Below are 19,202 nucleotides of genomic sequence, written 5' to 3'. Positions count from 1 at the left end.
GATAGCTACCTAACCCTCTCACCCCCCACCTTCCGCAAGAAAATAATTATGTTATGTTACATATTAATTATGTTACATATTAATTATGTCACCTCAAAAATGTGGAACTCAATTAAAATTTGTCAAATTCAGAATGAGCGCATAATCTGTTACATGAAGATTATTTCGTGGATTTAGAAATTGTGCTTCAAAAATTAAAGTGTTCATAAAAGCTGAGTAAGTCAAGTATTTCCCAATAATAGCATTTAAAGGTTGACTCTAAGGACAAAAAAATGTGCACAACTTTTAATTCAACAACCCACATATGGATTATCCATACCCTCATCCTCTTTTTTAATTCTCCATGGCCAATTTTAAAATCTGAGTGGATTTTTTTCTCTTCTACATAAGATGCTTCCAGAATTTCCCCATCGGCACATTTTAGAGAATAAAAATTAATTTCCATGTGTCTAAGATAAACTTCACATGCAAGTCTGACCAAAAAGTTATAATATAATCCAAAATAAAGTATAAATGCTTTAACTGTTTGTTAAACCTGTACTGTTAACCAGTACAAAGGTTTGACTAGCCCCAGCTTTAAAGCATATGAGCCAAATAGCAAGGTCACACAATCCTCTTACCTGGAATAAAAATGCTAAAAGCTGAAAATGTTTTGCAAGAAACCAGTTGGCAACCACTGAAACTAAAGATGAACGTTTTATTGGAATAGAAATGGAAAATCCTGCATGTATACACAGACTCTAATAGGAAATGACAGGGGGGAATTTTATGAGTAGAAATCTTAAATAGAGCTGCTATTATGTATAAAACAGAAAGCTTGATGTACAGCAGAATAGCTAAGGACTACAGCGCTGAAGTCGGGTTGCCTGGATTCAAATTCCAACTCCAATTACTATGTAACGTGGGCAAGATATTTAGCCTCCATATACCTCAGTTTCTGTATCTGTGAAGTTGGCAAAATAATGGCCCTTAATAGGATTGCAGAGATGATTAAATCACATATAACAGACATAAAGCACTTAGCACAATGATTGGCACACAGTAAATATTTAATAATTGTTAGCTAATGGTATAATTATTATCCTCTTTCTAAAACTGTTTTACAACACCACACTAGCAGATGTGTCAAAAAGCACCGTAAGTAGCGGTTAAATAAAGAAATTATATTTTAGTTACTCACTTCCTGATAGTAGTAGATAATCCTAATGCCCATCACGGAGCATACAGCAAATACAATAACCTGGATCCAATACCAAATAACCACAAATTAAATCATTAAAAGTTATTAAAGCATAAAAGTGACTACTAATCTGCTCACTTGAGCCCAGAGATCTAATTACTAATAATTAGGTATGAAGGGACTAATAAAATTTTTCTATAATATGTAGCTGCTGAAGTGATCCTGACAGCCAACCATAAAAAAACCATAATCAAGTCCAAAAGAATCAAGAACCATCAATTACTGTAAGCACAGCAATTCAATATGCCCCCCTCACAGCCTTAGAGGCCGGGAAGGAGGGCATTAGAAATATAGGCTATCCCCAACAGCTGAGCTCTCTCATGTTCCAATAAGTAAAAGGATCCACTATAGATAAATCTAAAAGTTTGATTTGCATTTGACCTTGACAGCCTAAGAAAACCCAGGCAGTCTCAGGGAAAGTAACACCTATATCTAAAACCCACAAGTTGAGGATCAAAAGGAAAGACACTTAAGAATGATTGAATTCTTCTATGGCCCCCTGGGGAGAAACTATTCGAGACTGAACTGTGAACTGGCAGCTACCACCACCAGTATCACCTGGACAGGTTTCTAGAGCAGGAATCTAATAACCACTTATTTGGTAGCCACTAATTTACTCTTCATTAGAAAGTGGCCTTTTTATCTAGGTTTAAATAGAATGAAACTATCTAAAAATTTTTTTTGCAGCAGGTGGAAGTGCATTCATCATTACTCTCCATTATCCTTTTCAGCTGGCAATAACTTGTGGTTATAAGTAAAGAAATAAAAGAGTTTGGGTGATTTTAATCAAAGCTTGGATTCTAGCCCTGCCCTGCAGCATGCTGTAATATAAGAAAAGTTCCTGCTTCACATTCCAAAAGAAATGAATTTTTATGTGAATAATGTAGCCTCCTACATTAATTGCCACCTCTCTTTTCGTTATTGTTATTGTTTTGTTTCTTGTTTTTATCCATGCAGCAAATACTTCATAAGCATATACTACTTTATGCTAAATGCTATTGATTATGGTACCATCCTTGAAAAAACTATTAATAATAAACTAATTGCATTTCACATACAAGTTTAAAGTAGAACCAATGAATCATAAAACACTTCTAGGAGTGCGTGGATATACAAAAAAAAAAAATTCTAGAATCCACATGCTGCTCACACTCTCTAAAAAGTACTTTAGGCACCAAAACAATTAAGGTGCTTTTGAAATGTAGAGGAAAACTGTCTGTATGATCAAAACCAGACAGTCTTTAGAATTAGCTCCACCATTTATAAGTAGTATAAACTTAGACAAATTATTCAATCTCTCCAACTTTGGTTTCCTCATCTATACAAGGGAAATATCAATGTCGACCTTACATAAGGCTTGTTGCGAGGACTGACTTTAATGTATATCAAATGCCCAGTGCAGTGCCTGGCATACAGTATATGATCAATAAATAGAGGTCAATATTATTAGAGATATTTTCAACAAGAGGGACACATTTACTGGTGACTTTTACTCCTCAGTGGAAAAAAATCACATCAACAGAATTACTACTATTCTGAAAAACAAAGTAAAATCATAAGTTTCATGGAAGAACATGTAACTTGTGATAAATAAATGACAAGCAATAGGATATATTGGAGTATATGAGGAAGCCATTTGGTTTAAAACTAATTCGGCCTGACCTTGTTTTTCCAAAAGGGCCTGAAGTGGCCCATTGAGCCTGCATTGTACATCTGCTTTAAACATTTACTACATCCCAAAGCTGAGAATGATGCGCTCAACAACAGGGAAGTACCTTCCTCCCATATCAGCAGTTCTCTAAGGATAAACATCTCTTCCTGGAAACTAAGCATTAATTACCAACCTGCTGTGCTCACCTGTGACCACTGACCTGCTGACCACTGACCTGCTGTGCCAGCTAAGCATTTCATGACAGTAGTAAAAGAGACATTCCTGTCATATGTGATGTATGCTCTTTGTTCCAAGACAGTATATAACCATTCTATACACCCCACTTCTTTAGTGCCCTTCCTTCCTTGGGGAAGGAAGGCCCTGGACTATAGTCCTCAGATCTGGCTTGTAATAAACTCACCCCAATTTTGATTTATAGATTGATTATGGATTATTTGCTTCGACACTTGACAACATATAAATTAGGATTATTTATCTTATGGCAAGCTGGGAGATAGGAACCTGCAACTAAGACATGAGTTATATTTCATAAGAAGAGTATTTAAACAAACAAACAAAAAAGATGTAGTGAGATTACAGAGGAAGGACCTGGAGAAGGAAAATAGTCAAGAAGTAGCTATACATAATCGTCAAGTTGAAAAAAGGTCCTGTCTCTTCCCATTATTCTTTCTCCTCTTCTCAACTCCCCTAAGGAAGAAATATGTTCTCTTAGAAATTGGGAGTCCAAAAAAAAAAGCAGTCTGAAGTAACAAAGTAAACAAGCAATCTATATATATTAAACCACTTGCCATTTCTTTGGCTTAACAGGTTTCTTGTTTAGTTTTACAAGTTTCACTTTAAAATATACATATGAATTGATATAATGTACCTTAGGATTAGGTCTATTAGTCATTCCACACCTTACTCTGCATTAACTTAATCAAGTTAATTACGGATCAGGTATCAGTTATGAGAGAAACAAAGATTTCATTTAGGGGAGAAGTTAAGGGACAAAAGAAAGCAAAATGGGTGATTTTAGTGCATGGGGCACTTGTGAGATGAGAAAGCATCATTATCCAATGGAGGAAATAACAGAGCAGGGAAAGGAAGAGCTTGCAGGAGAGCGTGCACCCAGGACATGGAACCAACACTAATGATCAACACACCACTTACCCTTGCTCTTAGATGCAATCACTGCCAGCCTGTCTCACTGAAAATCAAGCGCTCCTGTAGACTACCACTATAGCAACTGTAGGACTGTGGAACAGGAGACCGTGTCATTTGAAACACTGGGGTCTGAAAATATGACACTTGTTCTACCTTTTGATTAAACTATAGAAAAATCATCATCACTCAGAAAGTAATGTTTATTTAATTGCATCTTTTTTTAAAAAAGGCAGTTAGAGATTACTAAAAAGAAGCATTCAAGCTTACTTCTTTCCCCTAAAAGCCTCTTTCAAGCTTTTCTGATCTCTTTTTGCTTGCAAATGTATACATACACACATTTCTCAATTTAAATTTAAAACCTAGCATATAAAATTATGCAGAGAAGCTCTCCTCTGGCTCTACAGGATCCAGAAAGAACACTTCTTTAAGAGATCTTCAGGCATCACGAAGGCTCCTTAGAATGATTAGTAAACACATCAAGTCACTCTGAGTCAAATGCCAATTCTACCCACCTTCTGAACACAAGCGAAACGGCTTCGAGGCCTTTGAGACCTTCGAGGTCTGATTCAGAAATAATTACACTATAAAGTTGAGGCAGATACTCTGTGCCTCATATCTAGTAAGCTCAAAGTTGACCTTGAGCCCATACACTGGAAGTCATTTGATTACCATTGAGTCTAGATCCCTAAGTGCTTTCATGTCTTAAGATGCAACTATCACAGAAAACCTCTTTTTTGTTTAACCAGTTCTCTTTGGAGTTGGCATCCATTGAAATATTTTATTTTGTTTTTTACTCAAAACCCGAAGGAAAGAACGCTTTGAAGAGGAGAGGGAGAAGTTACTTCAAAATCTTGGACCCTCCATTCCCCTTTCCAACCACATCTTCATAGTTATAGTCCAAAGCAAAAAAAAAGGGGGGGAGGGGAGAGGTAATAAAATTAATTGAACATAGTGCTGTAGTAAATACATGCTTTCAATTTGATGAGATAGAATTATGGATTATTTGCTTATGAGACAGAATTTGCAATTGAAATACGGCCCCCAAAAGTGCATAGCTTATTCAAAAAGAACAGGCCTGCTGATCACAGAGGTAGAGAAGTACTATTTATAGTCAGATATGCACCTGCCTGGAATAATCAATCAGAAGGCAAAAGCACGCTAAAGAACTGTGGGGTGGGGCCAGCCCAGTGGCATAGTGGTTAAATTCACACACTCCACTTCGGTGGCCTGGGGTTCACAGGTTTAAATCCCGGGCGCAGACCTCCTCATCACTCATCAAGCCATGCTGTGGTGGCGTCCCACACACAAAACAGAGCAAGATGGCCACAGATGTTAGCTCAGGGCCAATCTTCCTCACCAAAAAAAAAAAAAAAAAAAAAAGAACTGTGTGGTGACATAAAGTAGGTAGAACAAGGGGACAAGAAGGACCTCACTCTAGTGATACCTTCTAATAAGACCCTCAGCCAGCTGCCATGATGTAGTATAAGAATTGCTATCATTCTTGAGTATTATGTGCCAGGCATTATGCTAAGCACATTATACATATTATCTCCTTTATAACAACTACATGCAGTGGGTATTATTATGCTTATTTTGCAGGTAAGGAAGTAAACTCAGATTATGTCTGAAACCTGGCAACCTTCTAAAGGTTGCCCCACAGAATCCTTAAAATGCCCTCCTAGAGGATTTCCAAATTCCTGCCCTATGCTGCTTACAGAGAGCACTTGGGTTCCAACAGCTCCATGCTTCTCTATTCTTAACCTCGTCAAGAAAGAAAGCTTGTTTGGTAACTTCTCTTGGTCCATACATTCTCTATACTTAAGGACCTTTGGGAATATCCCGTGAATGATCCAGTGGCTAGACTGTACCTATTAGTAAAACCTCTTCAAGCCCCATGGGTATCACACGTCACTATGTGCCCTAAGTAGATAGGTTGTCCACTTGGATATATCTTAACGACATACCCACGTCTCTCCGCCCACCCTCCCCCCAATGTCACTGAAGGGCTGGAATATCACCTCCACTCTCTTAACATCAATTCATACTCAATCCCTTAAGTATACACTCAAAATCACCCTCTCCTCAGAAAATCTGTCCTTACTTAACTAGCTTCACTTAAGTGTAATTACTCTAGTAGCACAAAGGGCACTGGATTGGAAACCAGATCCAGCTTCTAATCCTAGTTCTATTACTCGCTGTGTCACCTGAGCAAATCACTCCACCTTTCTGGGGCCAGCTTCTCAATCATAAATGAGGGGAATTAGACTAAATAAGCTGAAAAATAATTCCCAGCTCCAAGAATTTTTTATGTAAAAATATTAGTAAGAGCATTAACTTATAAAAATTGAAAAATTGCCATAAAATTTTAAAATTATTTAGGGCACATTAAATTTCAAAAAATTAATATATAAACACAAAAACCACAAAAAAAAGAGAATAACAAATTTCAAAGGATGACAAGGTTGATTAAATTGTCCATTTTCTGTACTTCATTTGACACGTGAATGAAAACCCAGGTAGTTCCTTAAAGACTACTGGGCTACAAATATAGACACTCTCCTACTTACTGATCACTATGCAATATTTTACATACCATATATTTGTTGAATATACCAAACGTGTTTTAAATACCAACTGTGATAGTCTTATGTGTCAGCTTGGCTGGTTATAGACCCAGTATTTCATCACACATTAATCTAAGTGTTGCAGTAAAGGTATTTTGTAGATGTGGTTAATATCTACAACAAGTTGACTTTAAGTAAAGGAGATTACCCTCCATTGTGCAGGTGGGACTCGTCTAATCAGTTGTAGGCCTTAAGAACAAAAATTGAGGGTTCCCAGAGAAGAAGGAATTCTGCCTCAAGACTGCAGCATTGGGGCCGGCCCCGTGGCATAGTGGTTAAGTGTACACGACCCGCTGCTGGCGGCCAGAGTTTGATCCCGGGTGCGCACAGATGCACCACTTGTCAGGCCATGCTGTGGCAGCATCCCACATAAAGTGGAGGAAGATTGGCACGGATGTTAGCTCAGGGCCAGTCTTCCTCAGCAAAAAGAGGAGGACTGCCATGGATGTTAGCTCAGGGCTGATCTTCCCCACAAAAAAAAAAAAAAAAGACTGCAGCATCAACTCCTGTCTGACCTTCCAGCCTGCCCTACCAATTTTGGACTTGCCAACCCCCACAATTTCATGAGCCAATTCCTTAAAACAAATCTCTTGCTATGCGCACACACACACACACACACACACACGCAAATGATACTGGCTCTGTTTCTTGGGAGAACCCTGACAGATACACTAACATACTGAAAGACTCAAACGTATTTTTTTTTTTAAGTAAGAGTTAAAAGATGTCTATTTCTTGCAAACTCTTTAAAATATTAAAAAGTGCTCAGAAGATTGTTTTGTAAGTTACTACTTCCTACACAATGCCAACAGATGAGCAATGCTATTATCTCACTGTGCTTTTTCTTTATTAAAAGACATAAGAGGAAAAAAAATAGTGATATTTCCTATACAGAATTTTTAAGCTCCAAAACTGATTTCAGAAGATTCTGAGATTCAATTTCTTTCTCATTTTCATGGCTTTCACAGTATTTCGTAATTACCAGTTAGTATAACATCACCGTGAGGAAAGTCACCTATAAGTCCAATTTTAAAGACTGAAGAACCACACAAAATAGATGCAGACTTTGCACTACTTAGTGATATCTGCAGGATCAAGCTGAGAATTCTCCAGCTCTAAGTTCCCTTGTTGAGCCACGAATTGGTTAGTCTTCAGGGCTACAGTGACATAGAAAAAGATTTCAGAATCACTTCATACACAGAAAACTACTAAGGAAATGAGAATCACATGCTTAGCAACATCACTTCACACACTGGTTCCATTCAAAAAGTATTCCTCACACCAGGTATCTGTAAACTTTTTCTGTCAAGGGCCAGTAGTATTTAGGCTTTGCAGGCCATAACGTCTCTATGGCAACTACTCAACTCTGCATGGTAGCCCCAAAGCAGCCAATGACAATACATAAAGGAACGAGCATAGCTGTGTTCCAATAAAACTTTATTTACTAAAACAGCTCACATTTGGCCTGTGGGCCATAGTTTGCTGATCCCTGACTTATACTCATGAAATCATGGAACTGGAAAAGACCCCTGGAGGTCATATGATACAATCTTCCTCTCCATGCCAAGATACCTATAATAATATCCCTGAAAAATAGGTATCTGGTCTCTGTTTTAAGTCTCAGTGACCATCCTGCTCAGAACAGGTTCCATAATTGGACTCTTCTCCAAGCTGGACATTGTTTCTCAATGAGGGACATTAGGCTTCTTGGATAGGATATTTTCCCATTGCGTGGGACTGCCCAGAGCACTGTGGGTCATTTAGTATCCCTGGTTCCCAAACACTAAATGCTAACTACACACACATACACCCATTGCAGTGACAACCAAAAACTTCCCCACATATTTCCAAATCCCCTGGGGTGGGGCTACTGGTATCCATTGGTTGAGATCCACTGAGCTATATCAGAGATGGAATAGGTGGCAAGTGTCCCATGCAGCCATTTCTCCTTCTACCCATGGTAGATATGACTAATCAATCACAATACTCTTTCCTACTGAGGTTGGACTTTGTCTCAGAATTTTTAACACAATGCTCAAGACAACCACCACCAACAAAACGGAATTGTGATGTTAAAACGTATTTGTTATCCCTAATCTAAAAAGACAGTTCTACATACACGCTCTGAAAAAAACTGGCTTCCTTTAAGTTCATATAGATGAAAAGTAATGTGGTTTAATTTTAAACCCTAAAGGATATTTTCAAAGTTTGTGAAAACATTTCCTGGTTGTGAGAATGACTGAGGGGCACTGAAGGCACTTGGAGGACTGAGGCAAGGAATGCCAGATGTCCTACAACGCTACGGACAGTTCTGCACAACAAAGGATTACTCTGCATCCTCCATGATTTTTTAACATCCCACCAGAAATACATGTGTATGTAAAGCCTCTTTAAATTATCTAAGTCTAGATCGTAACTCCATTTAACATATAAACACAAATTATCTTTTTCACACTTTTAATAATTACTAAATTTTTCCAAAACGTAATTGCCTTGAAAGACAAGGCAAAACTGTACCTAACTTTTCTCTGAATTTGACCAAGTTAGTTATCATTTTGGAAAATCACCTCAATGACAGCAATATAATCCAGTGTATGTTAAGTACAACTTACTCGCATAAGTCGCATTTGTAGCTGTCTCATTCACAGTAATTCTAGATACAGGTACAAAAAGTTGACCATTTGGTATGCGCAGAGCACACACATATTTAAAAATGTATTTTTTAAATGACTTCATATTTATTTCTCCTTTATATTATAGTTAGAACATTGTGTTCATTTCTTTGCAATCAGGTTTGTACGTAGTTACAGTATATCTAGAATTCAAGATTGTAAAGGAGGAATTACAAAATATTTTTTATAAAAATAGTATTGGATCTGACAAGAATCACTGGTCTAAACTAATGACACTTTTTGGCCAAATTTCCCTAACACAGACACGACTCTTGCCCACACTCTTGAAACAAATGTAATGCATTTCAAGAGTTCGAACACAACTTGAACAGGCTCTCTGACGCCATTTTACAGATAAATGCTAGATCTCACAATGTAGGTGCCGTTTCCATATCTCCCGTCCTCTGCTGTATAAAATATACAAGAAATGGCTGTGAAACCAAGTGCTGAGGACCGCTAAGTCCTCCAGCACATTGCATCTGTCTCTGCAACTAGTTCTGATTGTGACGGGAACTGGCAGTGATTAATAGTGTCAATGAAAGAACCCAGTCATCACTGAGGCAACTGCCCTTGAGCACCAGACACAAAGACTCTATTGTGAGTGAGTCCATTTTCCACATTAAATTGAGATCTGTCCCTTGCTTTACACAGAGCAGGCTCTAGAACAGCATCCAACAGAACAGTGTCCGATAGAACACTCTGAGACAGCAGAAACGTTCAATATCTGTGCTGTCTGATGTGGCAACCACTATCACATGTGGCATTTGAGCATTTGAAATGTGGCTTGGTTTAAGCGAAGAAGTGATTTTTAATTTGATTTAATTTTAATTAAAATAGCCACATTTCACTGGGGACAGCACAGCTCTAGAATACCAGAGCTGAAAACGTCCTAGAGGCCATATAATTCGGCCATTCTTAGCCTAGGAAAATGACTTACCACAGCTAGGAATTAGGAAGCAGCTGCTGAGAGGGACTTATCCAACAAGTTTGCCATAAAATTGGGGAAAATAAGAACACCAATGGAGTCCAGCCCCCTAACTTTCCATGTGAAGTTACTGAGGCTAAGAGGTCACACACTTCATTCAATCATATGGTCCATTAGCAACACAGCTACTTCTAGAACCCAAATCTCCCGACATACAGTTTAGGGCTCTTTCTACTCCTCCACTATTATGTGGCTGACAATGAAAACCCAATTATCGCAGGTCTAACTCCTATTTGCTACCTAATAAATGTAGCATTAATCTCATCAATTGATAGACTCTTTCTTCAAAGCTCCACTTAGCTATAAACAATTTTAATTTCAAAAATATGGAGATGAACTAAGATTTGAACCAAAGCTTAAAAAATTTGTCTATGTAAGAGATTACTAGCTGGAGATTTAAAGGTTTGACATTGACTAAAAATGGAAATAATCTCTATGTACAACCTACGACTATCTATATATAATCTATATATATAATTATATATGTATATAATAATAATGGACTAAGGCCATTGGCAAGCCTAGTTTCCAAGAATATTAATTATTATTTCCCACTATAAGTCTCTTTTAAAAACCTTTTTATAGTTCATAGCAGTTTTTAAAAGTCCTTAGAGTACGAATAAGAGTTCACATATAGTTCAGAGACTAAACTCCATAGCAAAATCATAAACGTAAGAAATGGCAGGTCCCAGATACTTTCTTTAAACCTAGTTTTCAATTGTTCTAGGTTTAAGTGGTGATATTTCATTTTGAGGGCAAGGAGAGAGGCAGAGAGGCATTGGGACACAATTCCAATGATTTATTTTCTCTATTCTTCAGAGACGTGCATGTAAAAGTGACTGGTAGGGAGCAGAAAACCCAATTCAAGCTTGGAATGGCCTATAAGTATTTCTTGGGTCTCCCAGGGAGTAAGGGCACCAGGTTGAGAGAACTATCACTTGTCACACTTTTCTGCAGAAAACTTCGTATAAAATTATCCATAGATGATCTGCCTCTAGGCCTGTCTACAAGGAGCATTAGCTAGTTAGCTATAATCAACCCAAACCAGCCCTGACTCAACACAAGCTTTAAGGGATAAATATTTTAAATGAAGAAGATAAAGCTGAAAAGGATGGCTAATAAGCGAGTGAGAAAATTGAGACCAAAATATATCTCTATAGGCTGAAATGCTGGACTGTTGAAACACAGGCAGGACAAAATTTAACAGGAATAAATGTCAAGTCCTGCGTTTCAGTTTAATAATCAGTTGTACAAGTACAGGGACCAGACTAACAGAGATACCTACGAAAATTTTGGGAGCTTTGGCTTACCAAATGCTTAATATAAGAGGAAGATGTGTCTGCTTAAATATTAATGTAATTTTCAACTTCAACAATATTGAATATGCAATAATAGAATAGTATGGTGTCCACCTGACAGGAAGTAATTGTCCTACTATTTGCTGCCTTGGTCAGACATCTAAAATAGTGCAGACAATGATGGAAGCCATATTTTCAGGACAATGACAACCTAGCGCATCCAGCATAAGGTGAAAGATCTAGGTACTGGCATTATTTAACCTGGAGAAGAGATAGCTATCTTTAAATAGTGTGACAAAATTTTACACAGCAAAGAGAAAATAAAATAGATCTTCTATGTTGCTCTGGATGATAGTATAAATGAAACCAACAGATAAAAAAAACACACAGGTAATTTGCATCTGTTATAAATACAAGAATAACCTTAAAACCGGAGCCAGCCAACAATGAACCAAGGTTGCATAAAAAAGAAGTGAACGCTTTGTTCTCGAAGTATTCCTGCAAGGGTCCTAACTCCTCTGCGAAGGGAAGGAAAGGTTATGAGGGCATCCAAATTAGGTAGAAGACTGGATTAAGTGACTGCTACAGGTTCACTCTAACTCTGCAATGACATTATTTTAAGTGCAGAAGAAAAAGAATAAGTTGAGTCAGCAAACACGTTATTTCCACAATAGCAAGTTAGACTGGTGAAAGGGGAGAAGAAATGAGAAAGCCCAAGTGATTCTAAGGTACCTTTTAAAAAGCATGATGTGTAAGGACCTGAAAGGGAGACGCAGCAGAACAGGTGCATCTGGATGAAGGGTACATGGATTTAGGGTTAGGAGACCTGGGGTTGCATCCCAGTTCCAACACAACCCAGTTCTACAGGATCCTGGGCAACTCACTTAACCTTTCTGCAGCTTGGGTTTTTCCATCTCTGCAATAGGGATACCACCTGCCCTGCCCTAAGGATCAAATGACTATATAAGAAAAGCACTTTGTAAAAAATTTATAATAAATTATCACTGTTGTTATTCTACATTAGTCAGACTCTTCTAAGCTTCGCTCATCACACTTTAAAAAGGTTATGAAAAACCTAGAATCTTGAAAGATCATCCAAGATAAGGTCTTGTGAATTGACTAAAGAGATAGAAAGTATATTTTAGGTGAAATCCTAAAGGTATAAACAGTCTTACCCAAGGAAAGTTAATAATGTATTTATTACAGAATGGGTTAAGTGTTCTTGAAAAGGATGCTGTTCAATTGTTTTCTATAACCAAGGAATAGAAATTAAGAAGAGGTGGACTTAGGTCTAAAAAAGAACACTTACATGCTTATTTTGAGATCAAATGAAAATGTATAAGCCACAAAGCAACAAACAGACATAGGAATTATAATTCCTACCTGTCAGGATGGTAAGACCCTGGAAGAGGCTATGGAGGTTTAGAAATCAAAACCCACCTGTCCTGGATTAGTCAACATTTACCATCCTTGAGGGAGTCAAATCAGATTATCTCCCAAGGTACTTTCTAGCTCTAGCACTGAGCAAACTGGAGCCAATAAATAACTGTTTATTAGGAAAAGAAATAAAGTTAGCAGGTCAACTTGGGAGTATATTTTATATGAGCATTCTACTTTAATCAAAAGTGTTCTTAAGTGATAAAGCAAATGGGGTAAAATGTTAACAACAGGTGAATCTAAATAAAGGGTATATGGGTGGTTCCTTGTACAATTTTTATTTTTGCAACTCTATTCAATTACTGTGAAATAGTCATCACTTAGGTTTCAAATATTAGGAGTTGATTCTGGTACTTCTTCTCTGTGTAGTCATTAGTTCTCGTGGAAAGTCTAGAACTTGATTATCCATCAATTCCTAGGGCCTACCTTCCCTGCTCTGCTTTAATTAACACAAGCTCACTATCCATAGTGCTTGGTCTTCTCATTTCTACAATGTCCTCATCAATCTCTGAGCCTTCATCCTCTCAATAATGAAAATAAATGCCAATGCTAAAATAAACCTCAATACTTGTTTTTTTATTCACATTTCAACCCTTCCCTCAAAACTCTCCATGATTCTTAATTATCATACAAACTTTGACTTCAAGAGCCTCTGCTGGGTCATTCTCACGCAGGTGGAAGAGGTGGGATGGGTTTCTCTCCCTGCCCCCAGAAGGCAACAAGGGAGTGCATTGTCTGTAGGGTATTTTAAAACAATAATAAAACCAAATAAAAGTCTGTCTGCTTTTTATCATCACCAAGCACTGGCAATTCTAAACAACCTCGGTGCTAAGATACTCCTTCCAATCACTGCAGACAGCTGCCACCATCACCCTTTGATACATCACCGGCAAAGGTCAGCCTCTCCCACCTCTGCCCAAATTTTTTAGCCAAAAGTTTTTCTTTCCTTAGGATCTCAAATTTAAAAAATAATAATAACAACCAAAACAAGGACTAATGCCAATCAGTGTACTTTCTACAGCACTTGCAATTGTGAGATATAGCATATCACTTTAACAGAAAAGTTCATGTGTAATTTAACGTGATGCCTCACTCTAAGCACAACTAGAGTCCATTTATATAATCCAATTATGATTTAGTATTAAAACTATATTTCAAAACAATAATAGTGTAAACAAGTGTTTCACAGCCATAGCTACATGCCTGGAGGGTGGAAAATTTGCCAGGATTTATGGGACCAGACTCAGCAGAATGGACAAGCCTCTACTAACAGGAACGCAATCCTTTCAGCTGCTCTGACCCGCTTGCATCACTCTGGGGCCCAGGTCATCTTAGTCACTACAAGATAAAGGGTTTAACTAAGCAGAAGAGAAAGGACAGAAAGTGATACTAAAAGAAGGGGTCAGCTATGCCTCAGCCAATCTTGTTGAGGCCCGCAAGCATCACAGGCAATGCAGCAGCTGGATGGAAGTCACCAGGAGATCAACACTCTCCTTGGTATCTCCCTGTCCAAAAGCTGTATTCCTCAGCTCTAACAAATTCTCCTGATGCTATCAAACAGCAGGGAATGGTTCTCTAACTAGGGTATGCAGAAAACTGAGAACGGACTATATAATAATAAAATTGATAATCAGAGAGCACAGAACCAAAAAACTCAATATAGCGAATTACTTCATATATTGCAAACTGGTGATTAAGGAAAACAAAATGTGTAAGTATGTATTGAAGAGAACAGAGTTTTGGTTAACCCTGTTTTAACAGTTCTTCCAATGCACAGATACATATTTCACTGTAGCAGAAATAAAAAGAAATGGTAAACCCACAAGAATAGTTATTTGCTGCATCCTCATAAAAAATTGCCCCATCGGTTAAACTGTAAAATACGTCTAAATCCTACAGAATAACACACAGAGTTTATCTAGAGAAAGCTATTTACTCAACAATTAGAACAAAAAGCGAAAATTCCAATGATTATCCAGAACACAGGGCAATCAAATTTCAAACATACCATTCAGATATATAAGACTTGCCAAAGGCAGGACTCTTGTGTTTCAGCATCAAGCATTTCCTCTAACACAAACCAAAGTCTAAAGATCTGCAAACTTGATCAAGTGCTTTATCTCCCAAAAACCAAGGGCAAAGGGGGAAGGGGAGAAGAACATTTTTTTTTTTTTTTTTTTTTGGTGAGGAAGGTTAGCCCTGAGCTAACATCTGTTGCCAATCCTCCTCTTTTTGCTGAGGAAGATTGGCCCTGGGCTAACGTCCATGCCCATCTTCCTCCACTTTATATGTGGGACGCCTGTCACAGCATGGCTTGATGAGCGGTGTGTGGGTCTGCGCCAGGGATCTGAACCTGCGAACCCCAGGCTACCAAAGCAGAGTGTGCAAATTTAACCACTATGCCACCAGGCCGGCCCCAGAACACATTTTTTTTAAACCAAGATTGTATAGAAAAATCAGAACATGCCTTATCAGAAAAACAGTACTGTCTCAAGAAATACAATTATATTAAGACATAGATAGAAATCTACGTGGTAGTTTATGCAATAATTATAGAGATCAGTGTCATCTTTTCATTTTTTAATTTGAAAAGCTAGTCAATATGCTCATTTACATGTTAAAGTATTGTTTATGTTTAGGCATTGCTTTCCAGTTGTAAATATCAGCTGTGCCCCTAAACATAAGGAAATTATAACTATCTACCTAAGGCAGGCACAGATTTTCAAGGCTGTCAAGAGTTTACAGGCTATAGTCAATAATACTGTATATGTGAAATTTGGAAGAGAGTAGATTTTAAGTGTTCTCACCAAAAAAAAAGAAAATAGTAAGTATATGAGGTGATGATCTGCTAATCAGCTTGATCGTAATCATTTCATAATGTATATGTATGTATATCATATCATCACATCGTACGCCTTGAATATACACAATTTTTATTTGTCAATTATACCTCAAAAAAGCTGGGGGGGGGTGGATTTATAAGCTAGCAAGACACCAAGTCACCAATAAACATGAAATGTTGTGGTTTACTTGAATGAGTGCAACTCAGACCACCAAATCAGATCTAAAAATTACCTGTACCAGTATAGTAATTTTAAAAATAAAAAAGTTTAACACTTGAATTATGAAATACCTGAAAACAAGCAAAACAATCATCAGATATCACCCTCCCCAATGACAATGTCATGGCTCTCCCTAGCTACCTCTGCCCAGCTTGTGGCAAAAATCCAATTCCCTTACCATCTACTTAAAGCCAGGAGAGTCTTTGTAATTACACTGAAGTGAGACACTACATGATGTAGATTAGGAAGAACATATTAATTACAGTCAATAAAACATAAATACAAGGTAGACAATAACTAAAATTAATAATAATTACCTCTGGTAATGATAAAAACAGCCCACATACTATAAGCTGGCCACTAAGGAAAACTAAATGCACTAATGCATATATAACAACAGATCTTGGGTATCAATATTTTTTAAAACACTGCCAATGGCAAATATATATATATATTTTTCCTTGTAGCAAAAATAAAAACTAACAGCAAATTCTTAGGAATTGCTAGTAATTGGCTTCACCCTAATCTAAAATTGCCCTTACTAGTTAAACTGAAAAACTGAACACATAGGATAACTTTTAGTAAAAATGTGTTAGAAAGTTAGGCAGAAAAACAATGAACTGTAACTGCAAACAGCACTGGCTTTCCATGCACTTATCACTGTAATTCTAAACGCATTTAGAGGTTCATCCCATGACAAAGGAAATAAGACAACCTAAAGGTAGAGAAGATTCCAAAAAAAAACTTGGGTTGGCTTGCTCTTATGAAGACAACTTGCAAGTACTATCGGTTTGACAAAGAAATGCAGCATAAGTTGGACCTGGGTGAAGGAGAGTTCAAGTGTTCCCTGGGAATGTAAAATATTTCCCCGAAATCCACACAGGGGTACACACACACACACATCAAAAAGCCAGCATTCATTGAAAATGAAGCAAAACGAGTTCAGCATCCCATAGGTGGCTGGTCATCTTTCTGCTCCGTTAGGTCAAGATGCCCTTCTCACCTACGACCCTCAGAGAGGGACTGACCCTCTCCTCTCGAACCTTTGCCTCGAGAGCCAACCTTTGCCATCTCGTGCCACCCTCACAGGCAGTCTGCCAAGTCCCGGACACGCCCCCACGCAGGACCACTTTCCTCCGAGAGGCATCCCTGCCCACTGTCACCCGCGACTCCCCGTCTCGGGGCCTCTTCGGCCTCAGGGTCCCCGGTGCCTCCCTGCCCAGCCCCTCACGGCTGACCTCAGGGCTGTCCCGGGGTTCCCCGATCCCCGATCACGGTCCCCTCCCTCACACCTGGGGGCCCGGCTCTCCCTCCGCCCGCGCGGGGAGTCCCGACTCTCCCGTCCCTACCCGGTCTCCCCGTCCCGCGGCGCGCGGCGGCGGCGGGGCCGAGAAGCATCCACTGAGGAGACAAGTGCCCGGGACGCTCCGGCTCGGATCTGGACCCGGAGCCGGGCTTCCGCCTCGCGCCGGAAGGCGTTCGCGAGCGGGACCGGAAGTCCCGCCCCCCGCTCCGCTCCTGCCCGAGGGGTTGCGGGGCTCCGCGGGGTCTCGCGGAGAGAAGACGCGGGAGAGGAGTCCCGGGCACGGATCGGAGAGGCTTGCCCTGAGAGGGCGGGCTGCCCTAAGTCTCTTTCCTCTCGCGCTGCTTCTCTTTCCAGCGGATCCGTCAGTCAGTCTCCAATCGCTTGACCAGGCGTCTGCTCTGCTCACGCCCCCTTAGGAGCAAGATGACTCAGACGCTGACCCCTGCCCTCACGGTCTCTTTAAAAGTTGTCATAAATATGAGCAGAGGGTAATCACACCACAAGGCAGTCTTGCTTCATTCTCTAATTTAAATTTTTATCGCCTGCTGTATATCACTCATGCAACAACTAGGCTGTGAACAGACGAAAGCCCCTCTTACGGAGCGAGGGGGGCGCCCGGGTCGATGAAGGAGGCGTAGAATAAATCAAACAGCCTCCTGTTCCTCGGAAGCTTAGTGTCGTGTAGGGACAGATACATGAGCAAACAAGAATGAAACCATCAAGCTCATGAGACCTATGGCAGTGCTGTAGGGAATGGTGGGTGTGAAGAGCCAGGGCAGAGAAAGACTCTCTAGAGATAATGGCTATTCAGTTGAGACTGAAATAAATGATGAATAAGAGTTAAAGGGCAGACAGGGTGGGGAAGGACATGCAGAGAAGAAGGATGCCAGAGAGTGAGAACTCGGCTGGATCAGGGAGCTGGAGGGGGCTACAGTTAATTTAGCATGGTCTGAGATCATGGAGGCAAGAGCAAGTACAGTGAGAGGAGGCAAGACTAGGTCGTGAAGACTGTTGTGCCTTAGCTAAGGAATTTGGACTTCAGAATCCACACTACAGGGAATCGGGGGTTCTCCGGGGGAAAAGGCCAACTAGTGAGTTATGGGGTTGACTAGGGTGATTGACCTAGTAATCAAAGAAGAATAAGAACTTGAAAGATTATGGATAGAACAATTTTACCTTTGAGGGTGCTTTCTCAAACTGCCATACCCAGATGTAAAAAAAAAAAAAAAAATGGATGACTACTACAACCCTATAAAGGCAGGACCACCAGGGCTCATATCCCTCAGGCTGCCCCATTGGGCAAATCACCCCAACCAACTGAGATGCCAGCTGAAGCCACAGGGAGTCATGGAATGGGACAAAGAGGAGGAAACTTCATCACCAGCTACATAATGAGGGCTGTTGCCTCTATTGCTATTTTCTTGCTTGCTACTAATGTTTAATAAAGACCCTCTTGCACACCAAGCCCCCTTTTTCCTGTTTAAAAAGAAATAGTATAATAACAACTTTTTCCTTCATTTTCTTTTCTTTTTGCCAGCCACAGAGTATGTTGTGATATATGAAGATAGGATTATGGTAGAAGAAAAGGAAGAAAGGACTTCATGTAGAAAGTCTGTACTTAGAGGGCACAACATCACCTCTGGATGGAGTAGAAGGACACGGCTTTGGGTTTTCTCCCATGGGGAAGGTTAGCCGTCTATTTGTAGTGGTACATGAAATAACCAATTCATGTAGTGGACAGGTATGTCTTTGAAAGAATG

The 19,202-nt window shown here is 39.3% G+C and overlaps 1 protein-coding gene across 1 annotated transcript in view; it reads right to left on the bottom strand.

Annotated features, from left to right (window-relative positions):
- DISP1 (dispatched RND transporter family member 1) overlaps positions 1–17,709 on the bottom strand; it is a 213,801-nt gene extending 196,092 nt beyond the window's left edge. Inside the window, exon 1 of the mRNA XM_014794722.2 lies at positions 17,486–17,709. Coding sequence (XP_014650208.2) covers positions 17,486–17,534 — 49 coding nt within the window. The 5' untranslated portion in view covers positions 17,535–17,709. The remainder of the gene's footprint in view (positions 1–17,485) is intronic.
- Positions 17,710–19,202: the final 1,493 nt, after the last annotated feature.

Source organism: Ceratotherium simum, chromosome 36 (genome assembly GCF_057802395.1).
Source record: "Ceratotherium simum simum isolate JZ-2026a chromosome 36, ASM5780239v1, whole genome shotgun sequence".
Classification (NCBI taxonomy): domain Eukaryota; kingdom Metazoa; phylum Chordata; class Mammalia; order Perissodactyla; family Rhinocerotidae; genus Ceratotherium; species Ceratotherium simum.
Note: the sequence above shows the minus strand (reverse complement) of the source record. Positions and strands in the feature narration are given on the sequence as shown.